General features: G+C 43.1%; 1 protein-coding gene across 1 annotated transcript in view; it reads right to left on the minus strand.

Annotated features, from left to right (window-relative positions):
- Nucleotides 1–257: 257 nt before the first annotated feature.
- LOC121316693 (mucin-4-like) overlaps nt 258–19,777 on the minus strand; it is a 36,378-nt gene continuing 16,858 nt past the window's right edge. The window contains exons 11-18 of the mRNA XM_041251758.1: nt 6,506–6,684; nt 5,847–6,039; nt 5,483–5,602; nt 5,097–5,216; nt 4,578–4,598; nt 3,087–3,157; nt 869–1,061; nt 258–641 (exon numbers count right to left, since the gene is read on the minus strand). Coding sequence (XP_041107692.1) covers nt 484–641; nt 869–1,061; nt 3,087–3,157; nt 4,578–4,598; nt 5,097–5,216; nt 5,483–5,602; nt 5,847–6,039; nt 6,506–6,684 — 1,055 coding nt within the window. The 3' untranslated portion in view covers nt 258–483. The remainder of the gene's footprint in view (nt 642–868; nt 1,062–3,086; nt 3,158–4,577; nt 4,599–5,096; nt 5,217–5,482; nt 5,603–5,846; nt 6,040–6,505; nt 6,685–19,777) is intronic.

Raw genomic sequence — 19,777 nt, forward strand, 5'->3', positions numbered from 1 at the left:
GCCCCTGACAGTACACCAATGTGAAAAGGGCGGTGTGGCTGCCCTCACACTGATGTTTTATCGGCGAAGGTGGATCCCCACTGAAAATTAGTGAAGAACACTGCTGTGATCAGAGCAAACGCGGGCCCAACCCAATATTTGGTACATGTCCTAATAAAGTGATCAGGCAGTGTATATACTTGACCTTTTATATGTAGTGAGGGTAATTAGTGCTGGACTATTTTGTTAGTTATTCTATTAAAGCAGTTCTGGAAAAGTACAGTGAAGCCACTTTATTCACATTAGGCTAAAAGTCAATAGGTGAAACTTGGCCAATGGTGCGCCGCCCCTGGGAACTCCTGTCCACGGTCAGCAGTGGCATAGCTTGGAGCCCCCGTGTTCTGAAAAACATCATGCTAATGACAGTTAATGGCTTTGAGACTCGTGACCCTTGTTTGCATTACGATAGTACTGAATGATATAAATGCTTGCTTTGTGTTCACACTAGTATGAATGATATAAATTCTTACCAGTAGCATAGACACAGGACTCAGACCCCATATAAGTACCACTGTTGCAGATGCATTTATATCCTCCGTAAGTATTTTCACAGTACGCTGTTGAACTGCAGTTTGCTTCCCCTGTGATGCATTCATTTAGTTCTATGACACAAGAAATAAAATAGTTTTAACATGCAGTGTCCCTGTTCTTGGAATTATTAAAGCACTGGTGACATTGTAAATGCCTTGAATATGTTCTAAAGAATGTCTGTCATGGGGTATATGGTAACACCGATTGATCTTTTATGACATTGAAACAATATCTAAAAGCATTAGTCTTGTTTGGAGTCACTGTTCATGACTTAAAGATGAACTTTTCTGTGCCATACCTCCCACTGTGATGGTGGCTGGGTCGATGCTGTAGAACTGTCCGACTCGTGACAGGTAGTCCCTGACATACCAGTGTGGCGTGTCGCTGGACACATTAACCCTGTACTCCACTGCAGGACCGCCCCCTAGAAATGACTTCATACTCGCGTTGTAGAACTTGTTCTGGAAGCCCAGAGCCAGGATGTTTCGAAGCTGTGAAAGAGAAGATTACAGCATGAATAGAACCCACACCCTATTATATCTCTAACTCTAACCCTAACCCTACCCCTCACCCTATTATAGCTCTAACCCTAACCCTCACCCTATTATAGCTCTAACTCTAACCCTAATATAGATCTAACCCTAACCCTCACCCTATTATAGATCTAACCCTAACCCTCACCCTATTATAGATCTAACCCAACCCTAACCCTCAACCTATTATAATCCCTAACCCTAACCCTATAATCGATCTAACCCTAACCCTAACCCTACCCTTAACCCTATTATAGATCTAACCCTAACCCTACCCCTACCCCTTACCCTATTATAGATCTAACCCTAACCCTCACCCTATTATAGATCTAACCCAAACCCTAACCCACAACCTATTATAGATCTAACCCTAACCCTCACCCTATTATAGAGCTAACCCTAACCCACACCCTATTACAGATCTAACCCTAACCCTCACCCTATTACAGATCTAACCCTAACCCTCACCCTATTATAGATCTAACCCTAACCCTACCCCTACGCCTCACCCTATTATAGATCTAACCCTAACCCTACCCCTACGCCTCACCCTATTATAGATCTAACCCTACCCCTCACCCTATTATCGATCTAACCCTAACCCTCACCCTATTATAGATCTAACCCTAACCCTACCCCTACGCCTCACCCTATTATAGATCTAACCCTACCCCTAACCCTCACCCTATTATAGCTCTAACCCTAACCCACACCTTATTATAGATCTAACCCTAACCCTAACCCTAACCCCTTATAGATCTAACCCTAACCCTAACCCTAACCCCACCCTAATTATAATCTAGATTGGGATAATCCTCACCCTATTATGGGCTAAACCCTAACCCACCCTATTATAGGGATAATAAACCTAAACCCTACTACCCATTAGGTAAAAACCCCACCACCCTATTATAGATCTAATGGGATATATCTAGATTGGGATTATATTATAGATTCTAAGATCTAACCCTACTATGAGACCTACTTCTAACCCTAACCCTAACCCTAACCCTGGCCCTAACCCTAACCCTAACCCTAATCCCTAACCCTAATCCTAACCCTACCCCTACCCCTAACCCACACCCTATTATAGATCTAACCCTAACCCTAACCCTACTATAGATCTAACCCTAACCCTACCCCTAGCCCTAACCCACACCCTATTATAGATCTAACCCTAACCCTACCCCTAAAGACATTGTTTTAATCAGTAGAATGAGCCCCTCTCTTGTGTTTAAACATTTTTACACTGAAGAGGCTTTTAGGGGATACCATGACATTTACAATAGGTACATGTAGGATTGTAATGAAAAACAAGCACTAGTAAGACAATCTCCAGTCACCTGCCGAAATTTCCAGCTGCACTGTAACCAGGCGAGAGTGAAGGGGCTCATTGAAGGACAAATGAAACAAGTGCTCAATTCTGATAGACAGATGCATCCACACACAAATACGGACCCCAGCAGTGTAGACTGTTTTTCTGTCCAGAGAACATTTATACTAATTTGTTAGAAAGGAAATGACCATTGGGACCACAAAGCTAAGGCTCTCTACCTATGGAGGAAATACACCCTATCATCCGTGTAACCCATAAACACTCAGTGTGGATTCCGTCCCAGAGCAATACAGTTGTACATGAATTATGAACAAATCACAACACTTTCCAGGCACAAAAAATAACTACAATTCATGGCCACATTTCTATATGGGTGGAAAAAGAAGAAAAAGCACAGAACATTTGGTGAGCCTGATATTCTCAATAGCTTGTTCTAAAGAATGTCCAGAGAGACAGATAGACATTCATCCCCATACCATTTGTGATGAAGAAGTCGCTTAGCAGGTTTTATCACAAAACGAGAACAGCTTCTGCACTGTGTACTTAATATATCTTAACACTGTCAGATCTGTATGTGGTGAATGAAGGGAAGGCTGTGGGATTGAAACTTCTAACAGTGCATGTAAAATAACGTTCAGAGCTCTTACCTGGTCAGTGGTGTGTTCTGGAGTAGTGAGCAACAAATTCCATTTCAAAGTGCAGTTGAAAACATTCCACCCTGTTAACAAAGAGAGGAAACAGAGTGCTGGTGACAATGCTTCACTCTGACAGGTATTTACAATCTCTCTGGAATCTCAGAACAGAGAGGAAAGAGAGTGCTGGTGACAATGCTTCACTCTCACAGGTATTTACAATCATCCTGGAATCTCAGAACAGAGAGGAAAGAGAGTGCTGGTGACAATGCTTCACTCTCACAGGTATTTACAGTCACTCTGGAATCTCAGAACAGAGAGGAAAGAGAGTGCTGGTGACAATGCTTCACTCTCACAGGTATTTACAGTCACTCTGGAATCTCAGAACAGAGAGGAAAGAGAGTGCTGGTGACAATGCTTCACTCTCACAGGTATTTACAATCACTCTGGAATCTCAGAACAGAGAGGAAAGAGAGTGCTGGTGACAATGCTTCACTCTCACAGGTATTTACAATCATCCTGGAATCTCAAAACAGAGAGGAAACAGAGTGCTGGTGACAATGCTTCACTCTCACAGGTATTTACAATCACTCTGGAATCTCAGAACAGAGAGGAAACAGAGTGCTGGTGACAATGCTTCACTCTGACAGGTATTTACAATCATCTCTGGAATCTCAAAACAGAGAGGAAACAGAGTGCTGGTGACAATGCTTCACTCTCACAGGTATTTACAATCACTCTGGAATCTCAGAACAGAGAGGAAACAGAGTGCTGGTGACAATGCTTCACTCTGACAGGTATTTACAGTCACTCTGGAATCTCAGAACAGAGAGGAAAGAGAGTGCTGGTGACAATGCTTCACTCTGACAGGTATTTACAATCATCCTGGAATCTCAAAACAGAGAGGAAACAGAGTGCTGGTGACAATGCTTCACTCTCACAGGTATTTATAATCACCCTGGAATCTCAGAACAGAGAGGAAACAGAGTGCTGGTGACAATGCTTCACTCTCACAGGTATTTACAATCACCCTGGAATCTCAGAACAGAGAGGAAAGAGAGTGCTGGTGACAATGCTTCACTCTCACAGGTATTTACAATCACCCTGGAATCTCAGAACAGAGAGAGGAAACAGAGTGCTGGTGACAATGCTTCACTCTCACAGGTATTTACAATCATCCTGGAATCTCAGAACAGAGAGGAAAGAGAGTGCTGGTGACAATGCTTCACTCTCACAGGTATTTACAATCATCCTGGAATCTCAAAACAGAGAGGAAACAGAGTGCTGGTGACAATGCTTCACTCTCACAGGTATTTACAATCACCCTGGAATCTCAGAACAGAGAGGAAAGAGAGTGCTGGTGACAATGCTTCACTCTCACAGGTATTTACAATCACCCTGGAATCTCAGAACAGAGAGGAAACAGAGTGCTGGTGACAATGCTTCACTCTCACAGGTATTTACAGTCACCCTGGAATCTCAGAACGCATCTGCGATGACTCTCACCTGGAGGGTTCTCTGAGTCACCTGTAAAGAAATAAGAGAGCAGTTAATAAAAAATATTAGATTCATCAATTCTTTAATTCTTTAATTAATTACTCAATTGTTAGAGGGGCAATTCCGTTTAAGTTAATGTCATACGTTGTGTGTATGGTGTCATTATATAAGGCAGGGGTGTCCAATGCTGGTTCTTCCACTCCTGGTCTTTGTTCCAACCCTGTTCTAAATTGTTTAATTGAACCAATCAAACCTGCACTCAGCCTATGAAGTAATTAGTTATATAATTGCACCTGTTAAACCTGGAGTGGCATGGCCCTCCAGGACCGTGATTGGACACCCCTGGTATAAAATATGTCTTGTTTGGTTTCTATGGGCTCAAACTGACCACAATGGCATCTCTATAATAAGAGACAACCTACACGCAATGTTTAAATGAACTTATTACCATATAAATTGCTAAAACTGACATTGCAGCGTGGAACTGCTATTAAACAGAACACCTCCAGCAGATGTGCTCTCACTCACCGCAGGCGTCAGTGTCTGGAACAGTCTGGTACCTGCAGGAGCACGTCACCGATCCAATGGTATTGACACACTCATACTTTGCACTTGCGCATGTAACTGGGTTCTCACACTCGTTAATGTCTGTGGAGGAAGCATGATAACCAAGATCTTAGTGTCTTAGACCGATGTGTTCATTGTAGTGTATAGCCTCTGTAAAACTACAGTACAATTGTTTTATTTCATATCATATTCCTCTTCTACCCAATCTATGACTTTCCAATTAACAGCTAACTGCCCTGGTCTGATATCTTCACTGTCACATGGTTTTGCTCCCTTGATTAATAATGATGTCCATACGTTATTTTTAAATGGTTCCTAATAAAGTGTCTGACCCTGTAAATATATACCTGTGCAGTTGAGCCCATCCCCTGAGAATCCATCCTTACACTTGCAGGTGTACTTATACCCTGAACTGAAGCATTCAGCCATCTCATGGCATGGGAACGGGAATGGAGGCAGGCAGAAATCTAGGAAGGAGGTCACAGTAAGTCTTGACAGGTAATACCTGGGCACTTCCATAAAGAACAGGCTGTTATGGACGATGCTGATATAACAGGGCAGAGCTGGTGTGGTATTGGAGCTTTTAGCTTTTGCAGCACACAACCCTGCCCAATACACTGACCTCTGCTGGTATGTAATGTTGTATTTTGTTACCCGTGGTAATTTTACTCTATTCTGAATCGTTCAAACATTCAGAAATCTCACACTTACTGTTTATAAAGCACTTATATCCATTCTTGTCTTGTGCCACTGTCCCTGTAGGACACATATCGCATGTGAAGAATGCTGGGCTGGGCTGATTAGCACAGGCTACACCTGGGAAACAAGGCTTCCCTCTGCATGCATTGACAGGGTCAGAGCAGAATGCTCCAGAATAGGCTTCTGGACAAAGGCAGCCTACAACCTGGGGAAACAAAGAAACACACAAAGCCAGGGTCAGGCCTGCAAGCTGATGGACATTGCTTATGTGAGATGTAATAGAAGTGGTGGAGAGGGTTAGGGTTAGGGTTAGGGTTAGGGTTAGAGTGAGGATTAGGGTTTGAAATGTTTTTTCCTGTTGTCTATGGCATACCAATGTGGAACCCAAGTAGGTCATGACAGTCACCAAAAATAAACATATCTCCTTATTTGACATTCATTCTTAATAGGAGTATAATGATGCAATCCGATTTGGATATAGCTCAACTACACAGCTAGGTACACACTGGTTCTTTTGATTTTCAAGAAAGCATATTGAATGGAAATAGACCAGATGGTATTGTCAAAACTGTAATAATGGGTGCAGATACTAGACTATATTGTTCTAGTTACTGACCGTATTATATGTGTCTGTATAGATGTATAGATGATACAATCCTCAACTGTTTTACCTGAAATGTTCCTCTGTGATGGTTCTGGATGACACTGGTGTAATCGCAGGTCCCTCCGTTGGTACAGTTACAGATCTGAAGGACAGGGCTTAATACAGAACCAGACAGCTGATCATTAACCTGCACTGTCAACGTCACTGGAGCCATGCTCTGTGGAGTCCAGGTGAGCACACCGTCAGCTAGTGAGAGAGAGAGAGAGAGAGAGAGAGGGAGGGAGAGAGAGCAAGAGAGTGAGTGAGAGAGAGAGAAAGAGAGGGGGAGAGAGAGAGAGTAAGAGAGACAGCGAGAGAGAGTGAGAGAGAGAGAGAGCGAACGAGAGAGCGAGAGAGACTTTGACTTTTAAGATCCTTTATTTAAATATTCCAAATAAAATCCATTAAAATTCAAATAAAGGTAAAACACAACAAAAGTTAAGATTCCTACTGCCTCAGCAGAATTTAAAAAATCCTAAAATACACCGTGTTCTCCTTAAAAACAGATTTAAATAAAAGGATCATTAAAAAATCAATATTAAACTGTTTATTTTTTTTTCTTTGTTGAAAACAGATTAAAGCCAAAATAAAACACTGTAAAACAAAAATTAAATAAAATTAGAACAAAAACTGGAGCTCCCCCTCCTCACTCACAGCACACAAGGCGTCTCCCACACACCACCTCTCCTGAAAGTCCTCCAGGTTACTGATCTGGCTGACCACGAGCACCCTGAACTGAACCACCAAACTGGTCAGTCCAGAACCAGAGAGTTGATTTCTCCTTGTCTTTAAAATAGCCAATTTTGCCTGTCCAATTAAAAAATTAATAAGAACACACCTGTTTTGCATTTTAAAACTATATAGAACCCCAAAAATAAAAAGCTCCTTACTAAAAACAACCCCTAAATTATTCAGGATTCCCTGCAGTAAATTAAAAAGTGGCCGCAGCCTCTCACACTCACTGTAGGCATGAAAGAGAGTTTCCTCTGCTGAGCAAAAAGCGCACTGCTCACTGATGCTGGGGTCCACTCTATGGAGAAACCTGCCTGTGGACACAATGCAGTGTAGAATCTTCCACTGCAGGTCCCCCACTCTCTTGGCGAGAGGCGGCTTGTACAGCACCCTCCACACCGGCCTGTGCCCCTCCTCTACAGCCAAGTAAGCTCGCCACTTAGAGTCTACCAGACCCCTTAGCCTACTATACTCTATGGCTTTAGCACACAATTTGTATACATGTTTTCCACTCATTGTGTGAAAGATAATTTCCTCCACATTCTGCAATTTAAGCAAAGTCCCTCCATTCTCTCCACCCCCCTCACCTTCCTCGCCTACTGCTGGTGACACGATCATCCCTGGAAATAAGGAAAGCTGTCTCTGCTCTGTGCCTCCGGACAACTCCTCCCTCAGGACTGCCTTGAGCCGCGGGGAGAGGCAGCCCCTCAACTCACCCATCAGTCTTTCTGCAAGCCTCTCTGAGTGCCAGCCTAGCTGTGCAGTTAGCTGGGAGGCAGTTAGCCAGCAGGAGAGCTCAAGGTTTAACAGGTGGACCATCCTGGTTACACCTGCTTTTAAAAAACAGGCACAGAGCGTCATCGACTGGAGGAACTTAACTGGAAAGAGTGGATTAAAAAATAGGGGCTCCTCAAACAGGTCCTGCCCTGTCAAGGACTCCACATCCCTTTCCACCCTCGCCAGCTGCCAGGCTTTTAAAATACTAATAGTAATACTAATAATAATAATACTAATAATACTAATACTAATAATACTAATACTAATAATAATATAAAAAGGAGGAAGTCCTGCTTTACTAAAACTGGTGTTCTCAATTAAAAACAGGTGTTTTCCTAACCCCAGCCCCCCAACTCTATTGAGAAGGAAACAGGCCAGCCTCTTCCAATGAGCCTCCTCCTCAGTGTACAGGAGTCTCTGAACCGCCTGCAGTCTGAAGGCTGCCACCCTGCTGGCAATGCTGACTAGCCCCTGCCCCCCCTCATCACTAGGGAGGTAGAGGACTGCCGGCCTCAAACTATGTCTCCCGCTCCAAAAGAACTCCAGCAACACTCTCTGGATCTCCTTCATCAGGCCCTGGGGTGGGTCCAGGCATACCAGCTTGTGCCACAAGCTAGAGGCCACCAGATTATTAATAACAAGCACCCAGCCCTTGAAGGACAGTTGAGCCAGCAGTCCCTTCCACCTCTGCAGCCGCCCCCTCACCCTGTCCAACAAACCCTCCCAGTTCTTTTTCATATAGTTTTCTGTTCCGAGGTGCACCCCCAACACTTTAATACCTGTTCTGTTCCATTTCAGCCCCTCAGGCAGGAAAGGAGGGGTGCCCTCATCCCAGCTGCCTGACAGGAAGGTGTCACATTTTGCCCAGTTTACTCTGGCAGAAGATGCTCTCTGGAACTCATTTAGAGTCTGCTGCACTGCTTGGACATCTGCATCCCCACTCACAAACACAGTCACATCGTTTGCGTAGGCAGACACCTTCACTGTGGCAGAGGAGTGTGTGGAGGGCGAGGAGGGCACTGTCCATCCAGCTAACCTGACCCTCAGCAGGTGCAGCAGGGGCTCTATAACCAGTGAATACAGCATACCAGACAGGGCACAGCCCTGCCTTATACGCCTGCACACTGGGAAGGGCTGACTCAGCCCATTGTTGATCTTTAAAATACTAAAAATGTTGGAATATAAAAGCCGAATATAAGAAATAAAACCAGGACCGAACCCGAAGGCTTCCAGTGTATGAAAGAGATAGGTGTGGTCGACTCTGTCGAAAGCCTTCTCTTGATCCAGGGAGACCATTCCTACATTAAAATCACAAATATCACTTACAGTTATCAAAAATAGAGCGACCCGGTATACAATATGTTTGATCCATATGTATTACAGTTCCAATAACATTTTTTAATCTATTAGCGATTGTATTGGATAAAATCTTTAAATCAGAACATAAAATTGACACAGGTCTCCAATTCTTAAGCTGGCAAAGGTCTCCCTTCTTGGGCATCAGTGTAACCACTGCCCTACGGCAGCTAAGAGGCAGTTCCTTGTGGCTGAGGCTCTCTCTCAGAACCTTGAGCAAATCCTCCCCCATTATATCCCAGAAATTATTATAAAATTCTGCTGGCAGTCCATCAATCCCAGGAACCTTTCCGCTGGATAGCTGCTTGACAGCGGCGGTCATCTCCTGGTGGGTCAGCGGTGCATCCAGCTGAATCTGCTCCTTCTCACTGAGGCTGGGTAACCCCTGGAGCAGCCGCTCAGATCCTCTATGTTGCACAGTTCTTTATTATAAAGTTCCTTGTAAAAACGCACCGCCTCTCTGCTGATTTCCTCCCGGGTGTGCAGTTCTTTCCCACCAGGAGTCCTGATACAGCACAGCTGTCTACTGTCCGCTCTCTTCCTTTCCAGGTTGAAGAAGAAACTAGTGGGGGCATCCATGTCTCTCAACTCCATGAATCTGGAACGCACACTCGCCCCCTTCACTCTTTCCTTCACCAAGCTCCCCAGCGCGAGTTTCTGCTCTTTTAGGTTCTCCAGGGTCTGTTCTTTAAATTCTGAATTTAAACTTTCCTCTAGGAGGAGGATTTTGGACTCCAGTTCTCTCACGGCTGTGTTCAGTGACCTGGTTGCATTTATAGTATATTGTTGACAAAAACATTTAATTTGTATTTTGCCAATGTCCCACCACTGTCTTAAATCTTTATATTGTGCTTTCTCTTTTTTCCAAATTATCCAAAAAAGTTTGAATTGTTGCTTAAATTTTACATCTTGTAATAATTTTACATTGAAATGCCAGTAAGATGCTCTGTGGGGTTCTGATTGAATTAATACTGTAATTAATAGACAGTGGTGGTCAGAGAGACTACTGGGGATGATTCTTGCTTTGATAAATTTATTTAAATCATTTTTAGAAGTATAAAACCGGTCTAGTCTTGCTCTATATACACAGTCTGTGTGATACTGAGACCAGGTGTATTGTCTTGAACTGGGGTGCAGGCATCTCCATATGTCAACCAGGTCACTGGACTCTAACAATGCAGCCAACTCTCTGGAGGACTGAGGGTGTGGTTCATCATTATTTCTATCAATATTAAAATTAACAGTACAATTAAAATCTCCTCCTACTACCACCACATCATTATTATTAATATTAAAAAGAGCTTGCTTTAATTTCACGCACTCATCACGCACAGCCCCTCCCACTCCGCTCGCCACGCCTCCTCATTCTCCTGATCCGAGTGCGTTTCCTGCAGAAACACCCCCGCCTGCTTCTGCTCTAAAAACTCGACTAGCTGCGCCCTCTTAAAAGACTGTCTGCAGCCGTTTAGATTAAAAGAAATAAAAACGCACCTTTCCATCATAGCTAAAAAAACTAACACACTAAAACAAGTAATAAAAGAAGTTTCATAAAACACAGCCATTTTTAAACAAGAGATTTTGAACCACTTTTAAGATCCTTTTTAATTTTCTGAACAATTTTTTTTAATCTATAACGTTTTGGCTGATCAAATTCTTCTATTGTGGCTTTCCTTGTTATAACATGAGCGGAGTGGAGAAATAACCTTAGATCAGGGAAAAAACTCTCTATTTCTACTCCCCTTTTCCCTTTTGTTTCTATCATAAAATCATTTACCTGCTCAAGCGTGTATAACTTTTTCTTACTGACGGGTTGGCTATCAGGGATGTCTGAGATAAGCGAGGAGTCAGAGAGCTCCCCCTCCATCTCATCCGCGCTGTCCTCTCGCTCGCCCCCGAGAATCCGCTCCTCCACAGCTCCCTCCGACTCCTCGACAGCGGCCTCTGCCACAGCCGTCACTATTTCAGGCGGCTCAGATTCAGCAAGTGGAGAGTCTTGCACCGCGCCCGGCTCACCCTGCGCTGTGCTCTCTTCCTCCGCGTTGGGAGGGACTGACGCCCCGCCTGGAGCCCGCAGTCTCCCTGTCTGCACGGGTTCGGAGTTCTGCACTGGCTGCGCTCTGCCATCCGGCAGCTCTGCAGCCTTCCGCTGAATTCGTGTCTTTTTCGCTACTACCTTGAATGATTCTTCACCATTCTCAGTAGTAGCGGTATTATCCTCCGAACCCGTCAGTGACAGGCTGCGGCTGGGTCTCTGTGCGAGGCCGTGGTGTTGGTGGTTCTGCTCCGGTTTCCTTCTGGATCGCCCACTCCTCGGTCAGCACGGGCTCGCTCTGCGGCTGCGCTGGGGGAGCCGACTCTTCCTCGCGCTCACCCCCAACACCCCCGACTTCCTCCCCGACAGCATCGCCCTGATCCTGCCCTGTCTCCGCTCTAGCCTCCTTTCTCGGGCAGGCTTTCCTCTGGTGTCCCTGTTCTCCACAGTAAAAACACCTCATCGTCTCCGAACTGACGAACACCACACAATTCATCACTTCCACGTTCAAATTCCAGGCAACATTAATGACTTGATTAGGATCATTTAGTAAGACAAACGCCTGCCTTCTAAACGACATGACGTGCCTAACACTGTTATTTTTGCACCCCAGCGGGATTCCCTTAATCGGGGACACCAGTTTACCAAACCGAGCTAAATTCTTTTCTAATTGCTCATTTTTTAAAAACAGAGGCACAGAAATAATAACTTTCGTTACCGGGGTTACTAGACGGGAAACCTGAACAAATTCACCTTTTACTGTACCAGAGACACCTCCACTAAAAATATTACCAGCGCTTTATTCTTTCTTGACGCTGATATAATATTCTCAAACCCCACCACCTCTCCTACTGCCAGCAGGCACTCCTCCACCGAAACCCCGGGGTCAGGCAGGCAACGGACCCCGTGTCTGCGGGTGAGAGCCCCCAGCCCTCCTGAACGAGACCCCATAACTGGATCTCCAAACACCCTACAAACAAACAAACAAACAAACACACACACACACCACTAACCTACGAACAAACAAACACACAAAAAAAAAACAACTAAGTAACTATCAAACAAACAAAATAAATAAATAAATAAATAAATAGATATATAGATAAATAAATAAAGTTTTAAATTTCCCGGTCCTACCGCACCGGCGTTCCACCTCTCTGCAAGCCCTTCCCACAATCCTCCACGAGAGAGAGAGAGAGAGAGAGAGAGAGAGAGAGAGAGAGAGAGAGGAGAGGAGAGGGGGAGAGAGAGAGCGAGAGAGAGAAGAGAGTGAGAGGGGGAGAGAAAGAGTGAGAGAGCGAGAGGGGGAGAGAGAGAAAGAGACTTTGACTTTTACAATCCTTTATTAAGATTTATAAAACAAAGACTCTATCAAAAAAAAAAAAAAAAAGACAGACAATACTGACTCTAGGGAAACTCCCTAACACATCAGTATTAAAAACCTCTACAAATACAGCGCTTTAAATTCCTAAAAACAAGACTAAAAAAAAATTAATAAAAACATTAAGACTCCCCTCCTCACTCAGAGAACAGATTACCTCTCTCACACACCACTTCATCTGGAACCCTTCTAAGTCATGAACCAATTTAAAATATGTGAAATCCACCTTGAGCCTGCTCACCACCATCACTCTGAACAGCCTGTCCACCTGAGTCAGCCCTAAGCCTGCCAACTTGATCTTCCGAGACTTCTGAATGACCAGTTTTCCCTGCCCTAGAAGAAAGTTAACTATTACACATACATTGCTATCCCTCCTCTTGCAGGGGACTCCAAAAATAAACATAATCTTTGTGTATTCAACTCCCAGTATCTCTAACATTCTGCTAAGGAGCTGAAACAGAGAGTCTAGCCTCTTACACTCACTGTATGCATGAAACACAGTTTCTTCCTCTGTACAAAAAGCGCTTTCTGAGTTAATACTGGGATCTATTTTATGAAGGAGCCTACCTGTGGTCAGTATATAGTGGCATGTATTAGTCTCCACTGTAGATCTCCTACTCTCTTATCCAGAGGTAACTTATACAGTACCTTCCATTCTGGATTCCTCTCTTCTCCTAGTTCTAGGTGGCCTCTCCATCTGGAATCTACCACCCCCTTTAAATCTCTGAGGTGGGCTGTTTATGCATAATTTATACACATCTTTACTTTCCAGATTTTTAAAGTTTGGATGTTTCATTTTGTGTATTTTCAAAATCCTTCCTTTTTCTTCCTCCTCCCCTTGCTCCTCTTCTCCCTCTAAAGAAGACACCAGCAGCTCCGGGAATTTAGTGTATTGTCCCTCTCCTCTCTGCGCTGCCCCATCTTCCAGAGCTTCCCTGAGTCTTGGAGACAGACAGCCCCTCACCTCCCTCAGCACCTTCCCTGCCTGCCTCTGACATCGCCAGCCCAACATGCCTTTCAATTCATAAGAACATAAGAACATAAGAAAGTTTACAAACGAGAGGAGGCCATTCGGCCCATCTTGCTCGTTTGGTTGTTAGTAGCTTATTGATCCCAAAATCTCATCAAGCAGCTTCTTGAAGGATCCCAGGGTGTCAGCTTCAACAACATTACTGGGGAGTTGATTCCAGACCCTCACAATTCTCTGTGTAAAAAAGTGCCTCCTATTTTTTGTTCTGAATGCCCCTTTGTCTAACCTCCATTTGTGACCCCTGGTCCTTGTTTCTTTTTTCAGGCTGAAAAAGTCCCTTGGGTCGACACTGTCAATACCTTTTAGAATTTTGAATGCTTGAATTAGGTTGCCACGTAGTCTTCTTTGTTCAAGACTGAACAGATTCAATTCTTTTAGCCTGTCTGCATATGACATGCCTTTTAAGCCCGGAATAATTCTGGTCGCTCTTCTTTGCACTCTTTCTAGAGCAACAATATCTTTCTTATAGCGAGGTGTCTTCCCAGCGACAGCGAGTGGAAGCGACAGCGAGTGGGAGAAGTACAGCGTGGAAAAGTACAGAGCAGTTTCGAAGCAGAAAGGAGAAATTGCATCTTGAATAGCTTTAAGCAGAAAACAGAGGACATTGGGGAAACACAGCAGCAGCGTGTGTGTTTTTGTGATAACAAACAAGCTGAAACTCGGAGCAGCTGATTCAAATTCAGCGCCGTTTTGAGACACGGGCGAGGGGAGGAGCCAACAGCACAGCAGAACAACGCAGTTAAACGAGGCAGTCTTCCCAGCGACAGCGAGTGGAAGCGACAGCGAGTGGGAGAAGTACAGCGTGGAAAAGTACAGAGCAGTTTCGAAGCAGAAAGGAGAAATTGCATCTTGAATTGCTTTAATCAGAAAACAGAGGACATTGGGGAAACACAGCCGCGTGTGTTTTTCTGATAACAAACAAGCTGAAACTCGGAGCAGCTGATTCAAATTCAGCGCCGTTTTGAGACACGGGCGAGGGGAGGAGCCGACAGCACAGCAGAACAACGCAGTTAAACGAGGCAGTCTTCCCAGCGACAGCGAGTGGAAGCGACAGCGAGTGGGAGAAGTACAGCGTGGAAAAGTACAGAGCAGTTTCGAAGCAGTTTGAAAGCAGGTTGACGGCTGCAGAAGAAACTAAACTTAAAAAAAAAAAAACCCTCAACATGGTCTTCAAGCCAGTAATCTGTGACACCTGCTTGATGTGGGAAATCCGAGAAAACCCAGCGGAGCTAAACCAAGTGTGCGTAAAGTGCCGCGCGATCCAGGATTTGCATAAACTAGTAAGCATGCTAGAAATGGAGCTGGAAGAAGTGAGACAGCAACAGGATCTTGAGGAACTGGCACACCCACAATTCATGGAAGTCTGCATCACCCCTAACAGACTGAAAGCCACCAGGGAGATAGAAGGTCAGAACAGCTGGGTTCAGGTAGGCAGAAGCAGGGAAAAAAAGAAACTTCGTCAAACACAACCACCAGAAATCAAAACAACCAACAAATTTGAGTCACTTCAGAATTTTGATGAGCAGAACCAACAACAAGAGAATGAAAGGAACAACATCCAGGACCCTATTGACAGTGGTGACAAGACAGTAAAAAGAAGGGAGGTCATGATTGTTGGGGACTCCATATTGAGAGACACAGCAAGTTCAGTTCGCAGTTTGGACCCCCTTACTACAACAGTGTGCTGCCTTCCGGGAGCCTCGGTCAAGCACATCACTGAGAACGTGGACAGGCTCCTAGAACGAACAGGAGACGACCCGGTAGTAGTCGTCCACATTGGTACAAACAACATTGGAAGAGACAGACCAAAATCCCTGCAAAACAAATTCAGAGAGCTAGGAAGGAAATTAAAAGAGAAAACCAAAACTGTGGTATTTTCTGGTATACTACCCGCACCTTGCAAAGGACCATATGGACAGCTGGAAATAATTAATCAAAACGAATGGCTGAAGACGTGGTGCACACGGGAAGGCTTCACCTATCTTGATCATTGGACCACTTTCTACAACAAGGACTATCTGTATAGACGGGATGGACTGCATTTAAATAACAAGGGAACTAGTCTACTCGGAGAAAAGATCCTCGAGCAGGTTCGGAAGCATTTAAACTAGAAAGGAAGGGGGGAGAAATCAACAAAAAAACAGAAGGGAGACCGCATCAAAACAAGAACAACAACTCAGGTAAGACAACCATTAAATGTATTTATCTAAATGCTAGAAGTATCAGAAACAAAATTCTAGAACTTGAAGCTACTGCACTAACAAGTAACTATGATGTGATAGGTGTTACAGAAACTTGGTTATCTGAGAGTGATGGGGACGAATATAATATTTGTGGGTATACACTGTATAGGAAAGACAGGCAGGACAGAAGAGGAGGAGGGGTAGCGCTATACATAAGAAACAGTCTTGAAGCCCAGGTGTTAAACCTGGACAAAGAAAATAAAACCGAATCAATATGGGTCAGAATAACAGACAAAAATTCAAAAGGCATAATAATAGGAGCATGCTATAGACCGCCAGATTCAGACGGTGAGCACAATAATCTGTTATACAATGACATTAGAAATGTGTGTAGCAAAGGAGAAGCCATACTAATGGGGGATTTCAACTTCCCCCAAATAAAATGGGAAAACCCGGTGGGTAGCGCGAAGGATGAAATAGAAATGGTGGAAATGACAAATGACTGCTTCCTAACACAATTTGTGAAGGCACCCACTAGAGGGGAGGCATGCCTTGATTTAGTCTTTTCAAATAACGAAGATAGAATAACTAAAACAGAGGTCAGAGAACCACTGGCAAACTCAGACCACAACATGGTCTCATTTGAAGTGTTTTTTAAATCCTCAAAAGTAAAGAATAAAGCTAAGGTTTACAATTTTAGAAAAGCAAACTATGAAGGCATGAAACAGAGACTAACAGAAGTAGATTGGAGTAAAATAGAGAAAACACCCACAGAAGAAGGATGGTTGTTCTTCAAAAATGTAGTACTAGAGGCGCAAAACAATTACATCCCTAAAGTAGACAAATCTAAATGTAAAACTAAATTGCCAAAATGGTTTAATAGATCAATTAAAAAAAATATTCAGCGAAAAAAGGCACTTTACAGAGCATTAAAAAAGGACCAAAAAGAAAGTACGCAGAAAGAGTACACAGAACTGCAAACGCAAGTCAAAAAGGAAGTTAGAAAGGCCAAGAGAGAAATAGAAATGAACATTGCTAAGGGAGCTAAAACCAATTCCAAAATGTTTTTCCAATATTACAACAGCAAGAGAACATTCAAAGAGGAGATTAAATGTTTAAGAGATACAAATGGCAAAATCGTAGATGAAGAAAAAAAAATAGCAAATATGTTAAATGATTACTTTTCACAAGTTTTTACAAAGGAAGATACTGACAACATGCCCCACATGTCATCCAGTTCCTATCCAGTTTTAAATAACTTTAGCATAACTGAGGCAGAAGTGTTAAAGGGACTAGGAGCTCTTAAAATAAACAAATCCCCTGGGCCGGATGAGATCCTCCCAGTAGTACTCAAAGAAATGAAAGAAGTAATTTACAAACCGCTAACCAAGATCATGCAGCAGTCTCTTGACACAGGGGTGGTACCGACAGACTGGAAAATTGCAAACGTAATACCGATCCACAAAAAGGGAAACAAAACTGAACCAGGTAACTACAGACCAGTAAGCCTGACTTCTATTATATGCAAACTTATGGAAACTATAATAAGATCCAAAATGGAAAATTACCTATATGGTAACAGGGTACTGGGAGACAGTCAACATGGTTTTAGGAAAGGGAGATCGTGTCTAACTAACTTGCTTGATTTTTTTGAGGATGCAACATCGATAATGGATAATTGCAAAGCATATGACATGGTTTATTTAGATTTCCAGAAAGCTTTTGACAAAGTCCCGCACAAAAGATTAATTCTCAAACTGAACGCAGTTGGGATTCAAGGAAACACATGTACATGGATTAGGGAGTGGTTAACATGTAGAAAACAGAAAGTACTGATTAGAGGAAAAACCTCAGAATGGAGTGTGGTAACCAGCGGTGTACCACAGGGATCAGTATTAGGTCCTCTGCTATTCCTAATCTACATTAATGATTTAGATTCTGGTATAGTAAGCAAACTTGTTAAATTTGCAGACGACACAAAAGTAGGAGGAGTGGCAAACACTGTTGCAGCAGCAAAGGTCATTCAAAATGATCTAGACAAGATTCAGAACTGGGCAGACACATGGCAAATGACATTTAATAGAGAAAAGTGTAAGGTACTGCACGCAGGAAATAAAAATGTACATTATAAATATCATATGGGAGATATTGAAATTGGAGAAGGAATCTATGAAAAAGACCTAGGAGTTTTTGTTGACTCAGAAATGTCTTCATCTAGGCAATGTGGGGAAGCTATAAAAAAGGCTAACAAGATGCTCGGATACATTGTGAAAAGTGTTGAATTTAAATCAAGGGAAGTAATGTTAAAACTGTACAATGCACTTGTAAGACCTCATCTTGAATATTGTGTGCAGTTCTGGTCACCTCGCTATAAAAAAGATATTGCTGCTCTAGAAAGAGTGCAAAGAAGAGCGACCAGAATTATTCCGGGCTTAAAAGGCATGTCATATGCAGACAGGCTAAAAGAATTGAATCTGTTCAGTCTTGAACAAAGAAGACTACGTGGCGACCTAATTCAAGCATTCAAAATTCTAAAAGGTATTGACAGTGTCGACGCAAGGGACTTTTTCAGCCTGAAAAAAGAAACAAGGACCAGGGGTCACAAATGGAGTTTAGAAAAAGGGGCATTCAGAACAGAAAATAGGAGACACTTTTTTACACAGAGAATTGTGAGGGTCTGGAATCAACTCCCCAGTAATGTTGTTGAAGCTGACACCCTGGGATCCTTCAAGAAGCTGCTTGATGAGATTTTGGGATCAATAAGCTACTAACAACCAAACGAGCAAGATGGGCCGAATGGCCTCCTCTCGTTTGTAAACTTTCTTATGTTCTTATGTTCTAACTGCACACAATATTCAAGATGAGGTCTTACTAGTGCATTGTACAGTTTTAACATTACTTGATTTAAATTCAACACTTTTCACAATGTATCCGAGCATCTTGTTAGCCTTTTTTATAGCTTCCCCACATTGTCTAGATGAAGACATTTCTGAGTCAACAAAAACGCCTAGGTCTTTTTCATAGATTCCTTCTCCAATTTCAGTATCTCCCATATGATATTTATAATGTACATTTTTATTTCCTGCGTGCAGTACCTTACACTTTTCTCTATTAAATGTCATTTGCCATGTGTCTGCCCAGTTCTGAATCTTGTCTAGATCATTTTGAATGACCTTTGCTGCTGCAACAGTGTTTGCCACTCCTCCTACTTTTGTGTCCTCTGCAAATTTAACAAGTTTGCTTACTATACCAGAATCTAAATCATTAATGTAGATTAGGAATAGCAGAGGACCTAATACTGATCCCTGTGGTACACCACTGGTTACCACACTCCATTCTGAGGTTTTTCCTCTAATCAGTACTTTCTGTTTTCTACATGTTAACCACTCCCTAATCCATGAACATGTGTTTCCTTGAATCCCAACTGTGTTCATTTTGAGAATTAATCTTTTGTGCGGGACTTTGTCAAAAGCTTTCTGGAAATCTAAATAAACCATGTCATATGCTTTGCAATTATCCATTATCGATGTTGCATCCTCAAAAAAATCAAGCAAGTTAGTTAGGCACGATCTCCCTTTCCTAAAACCATGTTGACTGTCTCCCAGGACCCTGTTACCATATAGGTAATTTTCCATTTTGGATCTTATTATAGTTTCCATAAGTTTGCATATAATAGAAGTCAGGCTTACTGGTCTGTAGTTACCTGGTTCAGTTTTGTTTCCCTTTTTGTGGATCGGTATTACGTTTGCAATTTTCCAGTCTGTCGGTACCACCCCTGTGTCAAGAGACTGCTGCATGATCTTGGTTAG

Source organism: Polyodon spathula, chromosome 6 (genome assembly GCF_017654505.1).
Source record: "Polyodon spathula isolate WHYD16114869_AA chromosome 6, ASM1765450v1, whole genome shotgun sequence".
In the NCBI taxonomy this organism is placed as follows: domain Eukaryota; kingdom Metazoa; phylum Chordata; class Actinopteri; order Acipenseriformes; family Polyodontidae; genus Polyodon; species Polyodon spathula.